Raw genomic sequence first — 14,586 nt, forward strand, 5'->3', positions numbered from 1 at the left:
TGCTGTGAGTTTGACTCTAACCAGCGGCCCTTTGCTGCATGTCATTCCGCCCCTCTCTCCCTTTTCATGTCTTTATCTCTCCTGTGAAAATAAAAGCCTAAAATTGCACGAAAAAATAAAAGTATATTAAAAGAAATAGGAATTTGGAAGCCCAAAGCGGGAAACGCAGTCTTCCCTGATCGTCAACTAGCACCACCCAGTGTGCTGGAGACCAACACACAACAGCCTTCTTTTTTTTCTTTTCTTTTTTTTAATCTTTAACTCTTATCATGCTCACACGTATTCCTAGTTATGTCACGTTTTGGGACCCAACACAATTTAAAACCAGGATTATTCATTTCCCCGCTGTCAGTAAAGGACTCAAACACAGACCACATTACAAATTTAGCAGAACTTGTTGTTAAAGTCATATTAATCATTTATTGCTTGTCAGATGTTGGATAGACAAGGCTACTCTTGGATTGTTCCATTCACTAAACCAATAAACTTAAAAGCAGATTAACTGTATCAGTGTAAGAATATAACCATCAGTACAAGTCTCACAACATGACTTCCATGTTGATGTTTAAATTAGGCCAGCCAACTTGGCAAGAGAAACACAGATTTATATCCTGGGTGTAAACATTGTCAGCTCAGTTACTTAAGTTTGACTGTTGTGTTGGCAGGAAGTGATTTTGGCAAAGTTCAGCCTTTAAGGTGATTTGAAAAGGGATGTTCCTATTTCCGGTTGCATATAAACCTGGGTAATTCTGTCTTAGTGCAGTCACAGATGTTTTGTATCACCTTGATGAGCAACCAACCTGCAGCTACAGTATAGGTCATGTGTAGCAGCACAGTACCATCTAGTGTTCACTAGTCAACAGGATGTGGAAGACATTCACATACTATATGCACATTTGTGACCATGTAAGACTTTATTATGAAGTCAAACAGCAGCAGAAGAGGATCACAGCTTGTCATAGTGGCACCACAAGAGGTGGGTGAAATACTTACCAGCAGAGCGAAGCTTAAAGACATTATTTTAACAAAAATACCACGCAAAGAACGTTGTGTTAAGGATAACGTGATTGAGAGCAGCAAATGTAAAGAATGCTTGGAATATTTTTATGTTGTGGTAACTAATTAACCACTGCATAAATGCCTTATTCTTTACACTCAGATTTTGATTACTTTTGGTAGTGAAAACTCAAAAAAATAACACCCAAACAATCCAGGATTAGTTGATATAAATGAGATTGGTTTACTAACTTTACCCAAAGCTGATCACAACCATTACCACTGTCTGCCGCCCCCCCCCCCCCCTTCAGAACCCATTTAACCATGCTTGGTTCTTGTCCTTGTAGTACAAGCTGAATAATTCTCTCGGGTCAGGTAAGCTTCAAAAAGTACACTGAATTGATTTTTGAATACTTTCCAAAAATCACCTAGACTTTGTTCAATGCAAAGATTTTTGGTCCTTGAGGCCTCTCCAGCCTTATTCCACATCCATGGATCTTTTGATCTTCTTTCATTTCCCGGTGGCAGCCTGATGCACAGCAGAAACCTGATTTGTTCTACGGATGTGCGTAGATGGTTCAGTTAGGCAATGACCTTGACTGGTTGGGGTCAGGGTTCTCAATTGGTCAAGGCATGGAACCTGAACAAATTGGGTTTCCGGTAGAAATCGGGTAGGGACATCCCCATCTTCAACATTTATGAAGAAAAGCGTCCTTCAGCTCTTTCCTGTCCTAAATCAGCAACATGTCTTCTTCTCTGATGACGTGTAGGCATCTACTATGCCATTAACTGGCCGAGAGTTAGCCCGGAGAAGAACTCGGGGTGTGCTGTGGCTCTCTGAGTCTCCCTGGTGGACATTGAGGCCGTTACGAGACATCAGCTCTCTGGCCATCAAGGTGAAAGCTTCCTCCACATTCTGACTCTCCTAGACACAGAGAAGGAGACACAGAGGAGGAGACAGAGGACTCAAGATACATTTTTTTAGCCACTCCTCTGTGTTTTACATAAGCGAGTATACTCATTACCTTTGCAGATGTTTCTAGAGCAGCTAGTACATCTCTCTCCTTTGCTAGATTGCAGGCTTCCTCAAATGGAACATGACGTTCCTGCTCCAGGTCACATTTGTTACCTACATGGAGACAATCACGGAGGTGAGAAATGCAAACAATCCCTGAAAATAGGAGTCTGTATTGCCAAAGTCCTGTAAATAATTTTATCAATGTACCTAATTTACATGCTAAGGTCAACGTTTCAACACATTTAAGTGTACACACAGTAGGCTACTGAAAGTACTACTGCTTACACAAGTTTTTAAGTGGAATGTAATAGAAATGAGCCAGTAAAGTTAAACTGGAATTTTCCACACTTGTTGACCTTAATTAGGAGAATTAATTGGTCTTTTTGTCCAAAGCTTTTGTCTTATACAAATCCCTTCAAATGTAGTCATACTGCATTCATGCATCCCACATGTTTACATGTTAACATTCACACACACCTATGAGAACCAGCACTACATTGGTTGCTCCATAGAGCTCCACCTCTTTGATCCAGTGAGCCACTGAGTCGAAGGTTGGGCGTCGCGTGATGTCATAGGCAATGATGGCGCCATGAGCGCTGCGGTAGTAACTCTGCGTGATCGTACGGAACCTCTCCTGACCTGCCGTGTCCCACACCTGCATCTGTAACCCACACAGACAAGAATAAGGAATCAGCTTTGACGGCCGGATGGCTTAAATACCAATGGCTGAATGTACTGTACATAAATAACAAAATGACAATGACAATAGAATATGACGGTTCACCTCATACACCCACACACACTTATGGGAAATAGGGTTTCCCCTGCAGAATATTCCCTGGGCATCTGACAGACCATGTTCATGGTAACAGCTGTCATGGCAACCAATCTGAACTCATCCAACAAGACCATTATTTGCTGTGTCAATTTTGAAGATTGTGAACCTTCTACTGTCCACTTTTATTCCTCTAGACAAGCTTAGAAACCAGATCATATCACAACTTTTTCATACAGTACATTGTTTTAATTATATCATAACTTAAAACGTCAATGTATTTATTATAGACCTGTAAAAAAACATGACACTGACTGTGTGCAACATGCGTTTAAAAACGACTAAATGACTCCCGCTTTATGTGGAAAATATAAAGAACGCATTAAGTATCTTGATTCATGTTGTGCGTTAATAACTAACGGCATCCAAAGCCAAACAGAAAAAAATAGCTACAAGAACTTGCCAGAGAATTCAAGGATACAGAATGTGACATGAAAGCACAGCTATTACTTATCATGGCCATAGGGGTCCATGATACGGACTAACACTAAAGTGAATTGTTCTCAATATTTAGTGGTGCCATTACATTTGCCTCAGGCTTGAATAGTTAGTTGGGGGTTAAAAGAAACACATAAACAAGGAGTGTCATGGTGTCATTACTTGGACTCATTTAAACCCTGAACTCTTTATGATTCCCAAGCACTTTTACAACCTTGTGGTGACCTTATAAAGCATTGTGATTGTCTCATTCCTAAAAACAGAGTGTTTAAATGGGGAATTAAAAAGCAACTGTCTTGATATACCAAGTACAATGTGTTAAATGTAATTTCTCCCATTTATCACTGTCCACCTAAATCATTTAGTTCCTTTTCTATCTTAATGGTGGCACAGGGAAGTCATTGCATGTTTATTTTTGTCTGCACAAAAGCTCAAGCAGAGCAACCTGAAGGACAGGTATTTCAAGTACGCTGCTGGTCTGACTGGTTCTGGCCTGAGTCTAACTGACACTGTAACCCAATGACACCTCTCACTATGTAGTGTAATTTATCCCTAGGCAAGTTCACAAAGTTGTACAAAGTCACTCCGACAGTTGTATTTTACAAATTGTGCCGTACTTTGTTACCAGCATCCAGGATCCAGGCACTTAGCAGCCATTACTGTGCAATAGTCACAGGTTCTGCAGGGTTGACCTGGTTAAATTTAACACATTTTGATCCCACATGGATAACCAATTAATAACTGTTTCAGAGTTGGGCCAAAGTATGGAAAAATTATTGAAAACAGTAGGGAAGATCTCGTCTAGCATTAGCTAGCTATTACTTAGCTAAGCTGTTAGCATTGTTGCATGACTGTATCACATTATGTTTCACGCTTCCTAGAAGCAGACAACAATAATTCCTAATGATATAATTAAATTGGGAACTGTTTTATACCTAACATTACTGCCTTTGCCATTTAAGACATTTACAATACCTTATAAGGACTTTGAGGAAACTGAATTAAATGCTTTTAAGGCCTTTCAAGACCTGAATATAGGCTGGTCATTAGCTCTCACATCTAATAATCTTTCATACTTTGCCTTTTATCCACAGTCACATGCTGGTAGGCCCAATGTTGACAGTATGGCTTCACTGACTACAACATTTACATCAATTACCTTATTTAGAAAATGAATGAATCCATGGCTGGTTTCACAGAAAGGTCTACATATGGGAGATTTGAAGTTCTTTCTATTCTTATCACCAACTTCTCAACACACACATTACCTTAAAGACCTCACAATTAAGGCTGTATGTCCATCAACACACTCAAACACACCACATGCAGCACCAACCTTAACTTTCTTCCCATCAATATCCACGGTCCGAACAGTGAAATCCACTCCTATGGTGTTTTGCTGTCTCTCTGAGAAAATCCCTGACTTGAAATTCTGAACAAGGCAGGTCTTTCCTACGTTAGAGTCTCCAATCAGGATGATCTTGAACAGAAAATCAAAAGAGTCATCATGCTCAGGTCCTGAAGTCTGCATGCTGGAGGTACAGTAGAGTCTTTTACTGTGGATGTGAATCTGTGGGAATGAAGGAGATGACCTCCCCTTCTACTGTAGATCACTTGGAATGTTTGGACTTTAAGGCCAAGAGATGATTTGTTATCTTTACACTTGAATAAAGGCTGAGTCTCGAAAAGAAAACAGATCCCAAAATGCATTTATATTGAGAAGTTCAATTTAAAAAAGATAAGACTGTCTCCATTGCTTCTCCTCCTAGTGAAAACAATTGGTCACAAAGTTAGATTTCCAGCAGCAGGGTAAATGTAGTTACATTGGTCAGCATGTAGCCTGAAAACCAGTTTAGGGTTTAGAAAGTTTGAACGTCTGAAGTCTGAAATGTGAACATTTTAGAGCGTACACATTGTGAAATACAAGGCACACAAGCAGCAACTTGGAATATTTAACTGTTTTCAGTGGCTTAAAAAATCAAGTGTTTCCACGCTCGTCTAGTTGAGCTGTCTCTCCCCTGTGTGTGCTCATTCAGTAGGACAAAACTGCCTCAGTCTCTGCTGCTCCTTTCAGCTCCTTCTCAGGTGTTGACCCACTTTGTGGCCCAGAGCAAAAGAAAGCACATCCTAGACATTTGTCCTCCTGCACAGGTTCTGGTAAGTCCGTCCGTTAAAAAGGAAAAGCAACTTCCTTTAAATAAAATGTAATTTAAAAGGATCCTTGTCTGTAATCCAGGCTTCTGTCCAATACACCTGCTGTTCTTTCAAACACGCTTCTTTTTTCCTACACCAGGTTCTCTGCCTTCTGTCATCACCTTTCCTGTTTTTACGGATTTATAGCCTCATGCGTGTGCGTGTTTGTGTGTGTGTGTGTGTGTGTGTGTGTGTGTGCGTGTGTCTCTCTCTCTCTCTCTCTCTCTCTCTCTCTCTCTCTCTCTCGCTCTCTCTCTCTTTTAATAGCACCTGTGGAAACAACAGAAACCCGCCCAACCTGTAATAGGAAAGTAGCCCAGCCCCATTATGGCTGTGGGATCATGGGAAATGCAGTCATTGTGCCAAAATGCAACACTTTGGGAGTTCAAACTCATTTTGACGCTAGGATTTCAAAGGAAGTTCTGCCAATTTCAACAACAACTGGTTAAACTCAGGAGAGTTGCTTTGCACACTCTCAGCTGTCAAGGTGGACTAGACAGTAGAGACAAATAAAAGGGGGATTACGTTTCTTGTCCACTATAACTGATGTTCAAGGCAATGGATGAAAGTAATGGGCCTCTAAAAGACATAGACAATGAGAAAATCACAATATCTTCATATGAAGGGCTGTATGAGGTCACTGAGGTCATGACCTCTATATTTTACATAGGCTTTATAAATGTGAGTTTTGGAAACCTGAGTGGAGCTTACATTCTAAAGTTACTGAGTCAAGTATTTTTAGACTTAACTTATTTAAATTTGACTACCCTTTTTAACTAGCAAGACAGCATTTTAACATTTAACAGTATAATGACTTAACTGAATAGCCTAAATACAATAAAATGGTGTTTTTGTTTTTTGCTGCCAAGGGGTGTGTTTCAGTAAAGTATTTTTACGGACCTGCTCATAATGCACACACCCATTGCACCTGAATCCCTTTGGTCGTCGCTGAATAACATCATTCCGTGCGCTAATCCCCTCGATTTCAACATTTCCGACTGCACATGAAAGCAGCACAGACCCCTCACCCAGTACATCACAGTGACGTCCTGTGCGGAGAGATATTGTAGATGCCCTTACAGTCATAATCATAGGTTTATAGTCTTTATATTTACTTTATGTAAAAGGTAGTTTAAAAGCCTGGGAAGGAAGCAGCAGCATGCATCGGAGCGCAGTGGTCGTGGTGGCGGATAAAACGAGCCTGAAAAGGCCGTTTATTTTTGCAAACGCTGTGCATATGGTAGGTATAGGCTATATTTCACAGTTTTCGAATGCAAATCAAGTGTTTGTCTTTTATAGGATGTTTCTCTGAGGAAATGTCTGATTTGATTGCTGTTATTTTGACCCATATACCTATAATTGCACTATAATGCTAACGGTCTCACATACAAACACGCTGCAGCGAATCCCCTCCATCAGAATGATACAATGTGGCCATTCCTGCAGTACATGTCATTCCGGTTAAACACAATGAAAGTGATGAGGAACAATCAAAAGACGCCATAGTGGTGGTAATAATTTGCTTTTTACAAAGGATACCATAACGATTCTCTTCTATCCCTCCTCACACCTCCCCCCTCAACAGAATGCCTTTAATGTCCTTATAATGCTACCGTTGACAGTGTCTTTGGGTTTCTCAGCTGGGAGTTTAGAGTCATGCGGTATACGTCTCGATTTGCCTGTGATATTACCGTCCTGTAAAGGTAGAGCTGGGCAATATATCAATAATTTATCGATATCGGGATATGAGACTAGATATCGTCTTAGATTTTGGATATCGTAATATCGTAAAATGGCATAAGTGTTGTCTCTTTCTTGTTTTAAAGGCTGCATTACACTAAAGTGATGTCATTTTCTGAACTTACCAGTCTGTTCTTACTGTTCTACTATTTGCCTTTACCCACTTAGTCCTCATATCCACATTACTGATTTTTATTTATCAAAAATCTCATTGTGTAACTATTTTGTGAAAGCATCAATGGTCAACACTACACTATCGTTGTGGTATCGATATATAAAAAATATTGGGATATTTGATTTTCTCCGTAACCCCCACCCCTATGTAAAGGTTATATCTTAATCCTGGATAGCTGTGCTACTGCCATCCATTAGCATTTAAATAAACTATGAAAACATTAAAACATTTAAGGTGATACTCTTCCAATGGCTGACACAACACTACAGGCTACAGATTGGAAACAACGCTCGACACACTGACTTTGTAAAACTAAAAAAATAATGTCCTTCTTTTTTTGTGTGGCCTTCTACACTTTTAGGTATTTAAATGTCTTCTTCACTTGCAGACGTAACATGTTTTTATGTTTCCTTTCTCCAAAAGGCTCTGTGCTCCTTCATGTTGACGATGACAGTAGCTTGGCATAGAGACCTTCTACAAACTGGCAAAGTAAGACTGACTTCAGATGTTCTTCTGAGCAGAGAAAAAGGATTTCCTAAGCAGATATCATTCATCAGAGGCAAAAATAACTTCCATCTTGTCAGACTTTAAAAAAGGAGCAAAAACAGAAAAATTGGGGGATTATACATGGCTTTACTTGGTCTTTCATCAATATAACCTGAATACACAACTGTGCCTTTTTTATATTGTCTTTACTTCGGAGGACTTGAGTTTAAGCCAAACATGGCTTATGTTGGCAAGCATCTGCTAGTTGAAGTGTCCTTGGGCAAGACAGTGACTTATCTTCAGGTGCTGACCCTGACCTTTAACCTCTTTTGTAGCCCCTGCTATCTTGGAAATACATCTGTGACAACAATATAACAATAAGTAACATTCAAAACATGCTAATAGTTGATCAGGTCATTTTCCAATCAATGTATCCCTTTAACGCCAATGTTATTTTTCTCCTCAGCTTGTGTCCACTGTTTCTGTAGTGATAATGTACTTGGTAGAGATCGGCTGCCTGCTGCTCTCAGTGCTCGGTGTGGTCGGAGCCTGTACAGGAAAGAGATGGTGTTTGATTCTGGTAAAAAAAAACAAAAAAAACAACTGCTGCAGGTGTTTGTACTACCACTGCATGTGTGTCCTTGTAATATTTTCTTTTTGCCAGTGTAAGACTGAAGTATGTGTTCAAATGTGTTTTTTACAAATGATGTTTCTTTTCCACATACTATTAATGCTTTACGTGTATGCAGTATGCAACTGGGATGGCAGCAGCCAGTCAAACAATAATTGTGAGAACAGCACTAAGTTACCAAGATGTTTATGAGGTATAGTACTTGAATGCCCGGATTTTATGATCAAATTTAGATTATTAACACAATGTAATGCTAAGGAATTAAAAGGCAACTAGTATGTCTTGATACACAAGGAATAAATGTGTTTAACATGATTTGTACGTCCTCAGAAACGTGTGGTCCGCGAGGAGACTAAGTTGTTGTCCATGATGCCACTAACTGGAACCAGCAAAGCCAACAGGACCCTGTTGTATAGTATTCAAAAAGAAGTAAGAATATATACAATTATATTTAAAATATAAATGTATTTATTATATTATACATAACTTGATGTTAGAATTGCCCATAATCCCAAGATAATACATTCCTCCTTCTTATGAAGATAGAAAATAAATAAAACCTTTAATTCTATTTTTGTTCACCACACAATTAAATGGTGTGTCCCATTTGTTCATCTTTAAAAGCTTAAATATCTCCAAGACTAAGCAACGTCTTATTGTTTCGGCTCATATTATTCTTTGTCTTTCTTCAATTTGGCATGTAACCATTCATGCAAGTAAAAAGGAAGTGGTATGTTGAGCTATAGAGTCAGTTAGCTGTGGCCTTAGATTTTAGCCCCACATTTTGTGCCAATTTGTGAAATTGGCACCATTAAAATAATTCAGAATTAGCTAGTAACAGTCCCTTTTTTACAGTGAACCCTTGGGTAGAGAAAACCATCACTGGTTTTCTTTGATAAGAAACACTGAAAATGTGATTATTCTTAGGCAAGTTTGACAGTGTCTTCTATCATTTCTAAGCTTTATGGCTATGTATTTGCAAGGGACACCAAAAATAATGATATCTTCAGAAATGGCAAGTCACACTAAATTTAAAATAAAATGTGTACCATGTCTATGTGGTAGCTTGATTCAGTGAATGCCTGGACTGGGGAGGCACACCTCATAGCTTAAATAAACCAATGGTATCAAAACCACAGACTGCCTATGCTGGTTTGCCACACTTGACACCTTCCGCTTCTTGTTTGTATAATTAGTATGATGAAAACTTTGTGGTTTATCATGCAAGCTACTAACATCCGCAGTTAGCCAACTTGTGCTTACTGTGGACTACAGCTAACTTAGAAGTGTTTTTAGGGCTTTTTTCTTGGTCAACCGAGGCAGATAGATACTAGCTTCCACACCCACACACACATTTTGGTAGAGTTTACAACTTAAATCCCCATACACAGACTCACAAGTCACACAGAGCACCCAGGTGGCAATCAAAGATGAGTGAAGCCACACCAGGAGTATATGTAGTCTTTGGGGCGTGGCCGGGAAAGCAGGTGTGTCTTATCTTAAAGAGGTATCTCTGGGGGAATCACTTCCTGTACAAATCCAGCCAATACGTTAAAAGGTCATCATTTGTGCCTTAAACATGTCTATGTGCCTGTTGCATGTTATATTGTGTAATGCATTTTGTTCTGGTTTATCTGTTTTAATTTACTACTTACTTAGCCTGTGTCTGTGTTTGTCACTTCCAGTTTGAGTGCTGTGGTCTTATTGAAGGCTATAAAGACTGGGGCGCTTCCATCCCTGCCTCCTGTAACTGTCAATATCCAGGAAAATGCGTGAGTATCTTCCTTTATACCGGACAAGCAGAATATAAGCACCGAAGATCACTCGTTAGGATTTCTGGTCCAGTAGCATCACATGGGCTTTTAGTCAAGTAAGACATTTGAGGGAAACATTATCTTGAGAATGTGTTTGACTGGAGTACTACTGAAATACATTCCGATATTGCTAAAGAAAAAAACTACAACTGAACGGCTTGATGGCATGTCTGTTTTGCAGAAAGTGTAGCAACAGGCAAACATGTTTTTAAAAGCCTTGCAGTTTCAAAGCTGAAACCTTGAAGTAGCTCCACAAATTCAAATAAATGTTTACAGTGCGGCTGCAGATCACATTTTTGGAAGTAACATGTTATGAAAACTGATGGGAGTGATGATCCAAACTAATGTAAAAAAGACTAGGAACAGAATTCTTGGTTAGATTTTAATGTATCCTCATTTTACTCATGTTGCACACACCTTTCACCAGTTTTGAGTGAAGCTCATCCCTGGTACTTTTGTACACCTCACCAGATTCGACTACGGGGCAGCGCCACACTCGGGGCTCCAAAGAACCAGTATGTTTATCAAGAGGTAAGTGATCGTAAAGATTGGTTTGAAAAATGGTTCCATCAACTTTTGTATTTTCTCTAACTTAAATTGGTTCCCAACACTTTTGGCTGGTGGTGACCTCTCACATTGAAGCAGTGTCTGCTTGTAGTGGTCCCGACCCTCATGTTGGGAAAACAGTATAGTTTCACAGTACACTTCAGTAGGTTTAATCTGACACAGTGGAAGACAACATGACCAACGGAATAGCTTTGCTTAGTGAATGAAATCCTATGCTGGTTAGCATGTTGTGAGAAAAAAAAAAAAAAAACGAATTACTTTTTGGGGCCTGCGTATTCACGAGGTCAAATAGCAATGCATATTTAGAATAGTCACTTTTCTAGGCAGTCATTGACTTGGGACCGTGCTTTTGCTGTGCTTCCACCCAATATAGTCCCAATAGTACAGCTAGGGGAGACCGTGATAAGCCCTATTTCAACAAACAGTGGTGTGTTCCTTTAACATTAAACCTGCACTTTATTTTCACAGCCTTGCCTACATGTGTACGTTTCCGAACTGAAGCTTGCATTCTCATTGACGATGGCTGTTCAATTCGGAAGTGGAGTATTTTGGGTATGTATTCTTTTCACACATTAATATGGTTGGTAGGACTTTACACGCTTTATAATTTGCATTATACAAATACATACAGATACTTCTTTGTCATGAAGTAGACATATTACACAAGGGTTCTGTCATCAAATCATCATGCTTGAAACTCTTGTGTGTTGCCTTCCCAGGTGGTTCTACTGGTCATGAGCATCAAGTTGATGGGCCAGATAAAAAGGAAACAGGAGTTCATGGCTCTTCTCCTAACAAACCGATATGTTCCTGGTGCCTTCTAGTCACCTCCTATGTTTTGATACACACTTCAAATTATTATCAAGCTTACCTGATTTGTATTTGCACATTATGCTGGATACCATAACCTGGCTATTTTGTGCTATAGCAACTTATGTTGGCATCATAATTTCCTGTCAGTGCATGTAACTGATATTGAAAAGTAATATACATGCATAGATCAATTTCCTTTGTCCTGCTGCTGTAAAAACATTGCAATTTATTGAAATTAATATGTTTAATGGTCAGCACATTTTCAAATGCTTTTGTCATGTCTCTGAAATTATGTTCGAAATTATTATATCTTTCCAAGCATTAACCAGGCATCTGTTTTCTTTGTGTAGCCAGACCCAATCCCAGTATTTTGTTATTTACAGTATATGTTGTCTTATCTGGATAATATTCAGATATTATTAAGTCCATTTCATTTATACCTGGATACATCACTGAGTCTTTGGAAAGACAGATATACAGTATATCTAATTGCATCTACTGTACCTAAAACCATAACAATTAATTAGTTTAATTTAACTCTTAACGACTGGACCAACTTCTTTTAAGCACACGTTTAAATATTCATACTTCATACTTTAAAACTCACTCATTGAATTTTCAGCATTAGAGCAACCAATAATCTTTGAACAATTAATAATATAAATAACCGTTATGTAGCACATTTCATAAACAGTGTTTACAAAGTGTTTTGATTGAAATATAACCATGTATTTATTATTGAGCAATGTATTTCCTTAGATAAATAATCAGGTTGGACGACGGAATGAGCCACAGCTCTCATTGGGACAACAGATTGTCTTGATGCCTTGTTATGCACAATGTATATTTGAAACTTCATTACTCCATTAAATTGTTCTTGAGGCATATTTAGTGTGTACATGTTACCCACTAGGAGGAGAGGGGATTCTGTTTGGTTGCACATTAAGTAGACATGCAGTAAATCCTCAACTATTTTGCCTGCAAAAGTTTGATGTCAAGGTTTGGAGACATTTTGGCAAGGCCACTGCAGACAGGTTGTGAGAGGCTCCTGTAAGAAAACGCGTCAACAATATTCTTGCAGAGACTGTAATGTCCCGACTGATGCCACTCTCACCAAAGAAGCCTTTACGCCACATCACTCCTAAAATGACTTGCTGCATGAGCTGCCTGCGGTTGAAATGTCATCGTTGACTGATATATTGTCATATGAATTTCCTCTGACACAGCAGATCCAATGTCTACCTGTGCACTTTAACCATTAATGCCTAATATACAATATACTCTTGCCAAGTATGGTATTCTTATTTCTGTTATACACTGTTTTTATTTATTTATGGAATGAATTACTGTAATATTTTGTAAATAGCAGGAATAAAATATGTGATTCTTGTTCCTGTGATGTTTTATTTTGAAATTGTTTCTTAGAGCTGAAAAGCATACATTTCCTTAAGTAACCTACTGTACAATTTAGTGGTACTTGTACCTAGGGGTTTCCATTTTATGCTACACTAGACTTCCACTCCATTACATTTTAGACGGAAATATTGTACTTACTTTACCTCACTCCACTTTTTGTAATGAAGTATGAATTATTTGGACATTTGCAACTTCTTTCGCCACTGCTTAGTTTACATACGAAAAAATAATGACATTTCATCATTGCTTGTTTTTATAAGAATGTTTTTAAGTTACACATCCTTTCCGCTAAAAACAGACAATGAATATTATTTTACTCAACATGTCCTTTTGCTGGTTTAAAAAAGTGTCCTGAGGTACTTCAAAAAGCTGGTCCTATGTTACAAACTCACAGTCTCCACGAATGCAAACAAGGAAACAGACAAAAATGTATGCAAAGGTTACACACTTGACATCTCATTGGGAGGTGGAGGGACAGGCATAAGCGCTTGTACCTTCCATTCTGATCCTGCAAATACTGGCTGTTGCCTTGTGCTTGTAAAAATGCAGGTCTGTGACTGAGGCGCTAACAAGCACCTGGCCAGTCCTCCCTGTGTACTCTCCGTTCTTCTTAACACTTTGGCACAATCGTCGAATGACAATTAAACTTTATCAAACCATATAACTATTTATATGAGTGGTTCATATGACTCTAGTCATTTTTAATTGCACAGGCACAAAATGCACGAGTAAGCCTTGCAGATCAAAATGTATTTGCATTTATTTGCTAGTAAAATATATTACTCTCAAGTGCAATTATACACATATTCATTGTGTAAATCCCTACATGCAAAATAGAGCCATCACAATAATCTGTCACCCATAGATTAGACACATAATAGTTATGTGGTATTGTTGAAAAAGTTGTCAGATAGGTAGGTTTAGGCTAGATTGGGAACAATTTACTGTAATTTCCTGACAGTATAGAGGAACCAAAAACAAACAGTGACAGTTGAGGATATCACAGCAGATTGTCGTAGGGGATGGCGACAAAAGATGTTTCCCTTGTTGCATTCCAATGGAGGATATCAAGTGTGATGTTGATGAAATGTTGTGGCCAGATGGAGGAGGAGAGGACATTGGATGACCCATAAAGGTTTGATACATTTGCAGCATATTTTCTAGCACATATTGTACAGTCTTCCTGATTATTTTGCTATTTGATGTTTTTTTCTGAACAATCCTCCTTATGCTCGCAGGCTGGTGAGCACATGCAAGTTTTGTTCCAAGTATAGTGTGTGCCATGGTTGACATCAATATGACATAGTGGGTAACTACTATCACGCTATCAGAATACAGTGTCATTTGACAAGATGTTTGCATTTGGACTGTCTTGCTCTAAGCATTTATAGAGGAACCTTTTGTTGGGATGACAGATTTATTTATTGGTAAATTTATTTACATTTAAATGAGTTTAAACTTTTG

General features: G+C 38.7%; 2 protein-coding genes across 3 annotated transcripts; one reads left to right on the forward strand and one right to left on the reverse strand.

Annotated features, from left to right (window-relative positions):
• Positions 1-394: 394 nt before the first annotated feature.
• On the reverse strand, positions 395-5,650 carry LOC117938401 (ras-related protein Rab-19-like). Of its 2 annotated transcripts, XR_004655376.1 has the most exons (5): positions 4,624-5,650; positions 2,492-2,675; positions 2,022-2,125; positions 1,484-1,921; positions 395-1,154 (listed from the first exon to the last, which is right to left on the reverse strand). XR_004655376.1 is itself a non-coding variant. In XM_034862969.1 (4 exons), the coding sequence occupies exons 1-4, from the start codon at positions 4,816-4,818 to the stop codon at positions 1,733-1,735; spliced, it is 672 nt and encodes a 223-aa protein (XP_034718860.1). In that variant the 5' UTR covers positions 4,819-5,650; the 3' UTR covers positions 395-1,732. The 2 variants fall into 2 exon arrangements, 1 of the variants encoding a protein (XP_034718860.1); XM_034862969.1 differs by having other exon boundaries at positions 395-1,921.
• An 806-nt stretch (positions 5,651-6,456) lies between these two features.
• On the forward strand, positions 6,457-13,096 carry LOC117938397 (tetraspanin-8-like). The gene is made up of 9 exons (XM_034862963.1): positions 6,457-6,720; positions 7,819-7,884; positions 8,348-8,461; positions 8,631-8,705; positions 8,843-8,941; positions 10,198-10,284; positions 10,798-10,857; positions 11,362-11,445; positions 11,613-13,096. Exons 1-9 carry the CDS (start codon positions 6,640-6,642, stop codon positions 11,715-11,717), a joined length of 771 nt encoding a protein of 256 aa, XP_034718854.1. The 5' UTR covers positions 6,457-6,639; the 3' UTR covers positions 11,718-13,096.
• Positions 13,097-14,586: the final 1,490 nt, after the last annotated feature.

The sequence above is a fragment of the Etheostoma cragini genome, chromosome 23 (assembly GCF_013103735.1).
Source record: "Etheostoma cragini isolate CJK2018 chromosome 23, CSU_Ecrag_1.0, whole genome shotgun sequence".
In the NCBI taxonomy this organism is placed as follows: domain Eukaryota; kingdom Metazoa; phylum Chordata; class Actinopteri; order Perciformes; family Percidae; genus Etheostoma; species Etheostoma cragini.

Coding starts and splice junctions, on each gene's coding strand:
- LOC117938401 (XM_034862969.1), bottom strand. CDS start 4,818: ATGCAGACTTCAGGACCTGAGCATGATGACTCTTTTGATTTTCTGTTC. Junction 2,676..4,623: donor TTGATGGGAAGAAAGTTAAG/GTTGGTGCTGCA, acceptor TGTGGGTTACAG/ATGCAGGTGTGGGACACGGC. Junction 1,922..2,021: donor CTCTAGAAACATCTGCAAAG/GTAATGAGTATA, acceptor CTCTGTGTCTAG/GAGAGTCAGAATGTGGAGGA.
- LOC117938397 (XM_034862963.1), top strand. CDS start 6,640: ATGCATCGGAGCGCAGTGGTCGTGGTGGCGGATAAAACGAGCCTGAAA. Junction 7,885..8,347: donor ACCTTCTACAAACTGGCAAA/GTAAGACTGACT, acceptor TTTTCTCCTCAG/CTTGTGTCCACTGTTTCTGT. Junction 11,446..11,612: donor TCGGAAGTGGAGTATTTTGG/GTATGTATTCTT, acceptor TTGCCTTCCCAG/GTGGTTCTACTGGTCATGAG.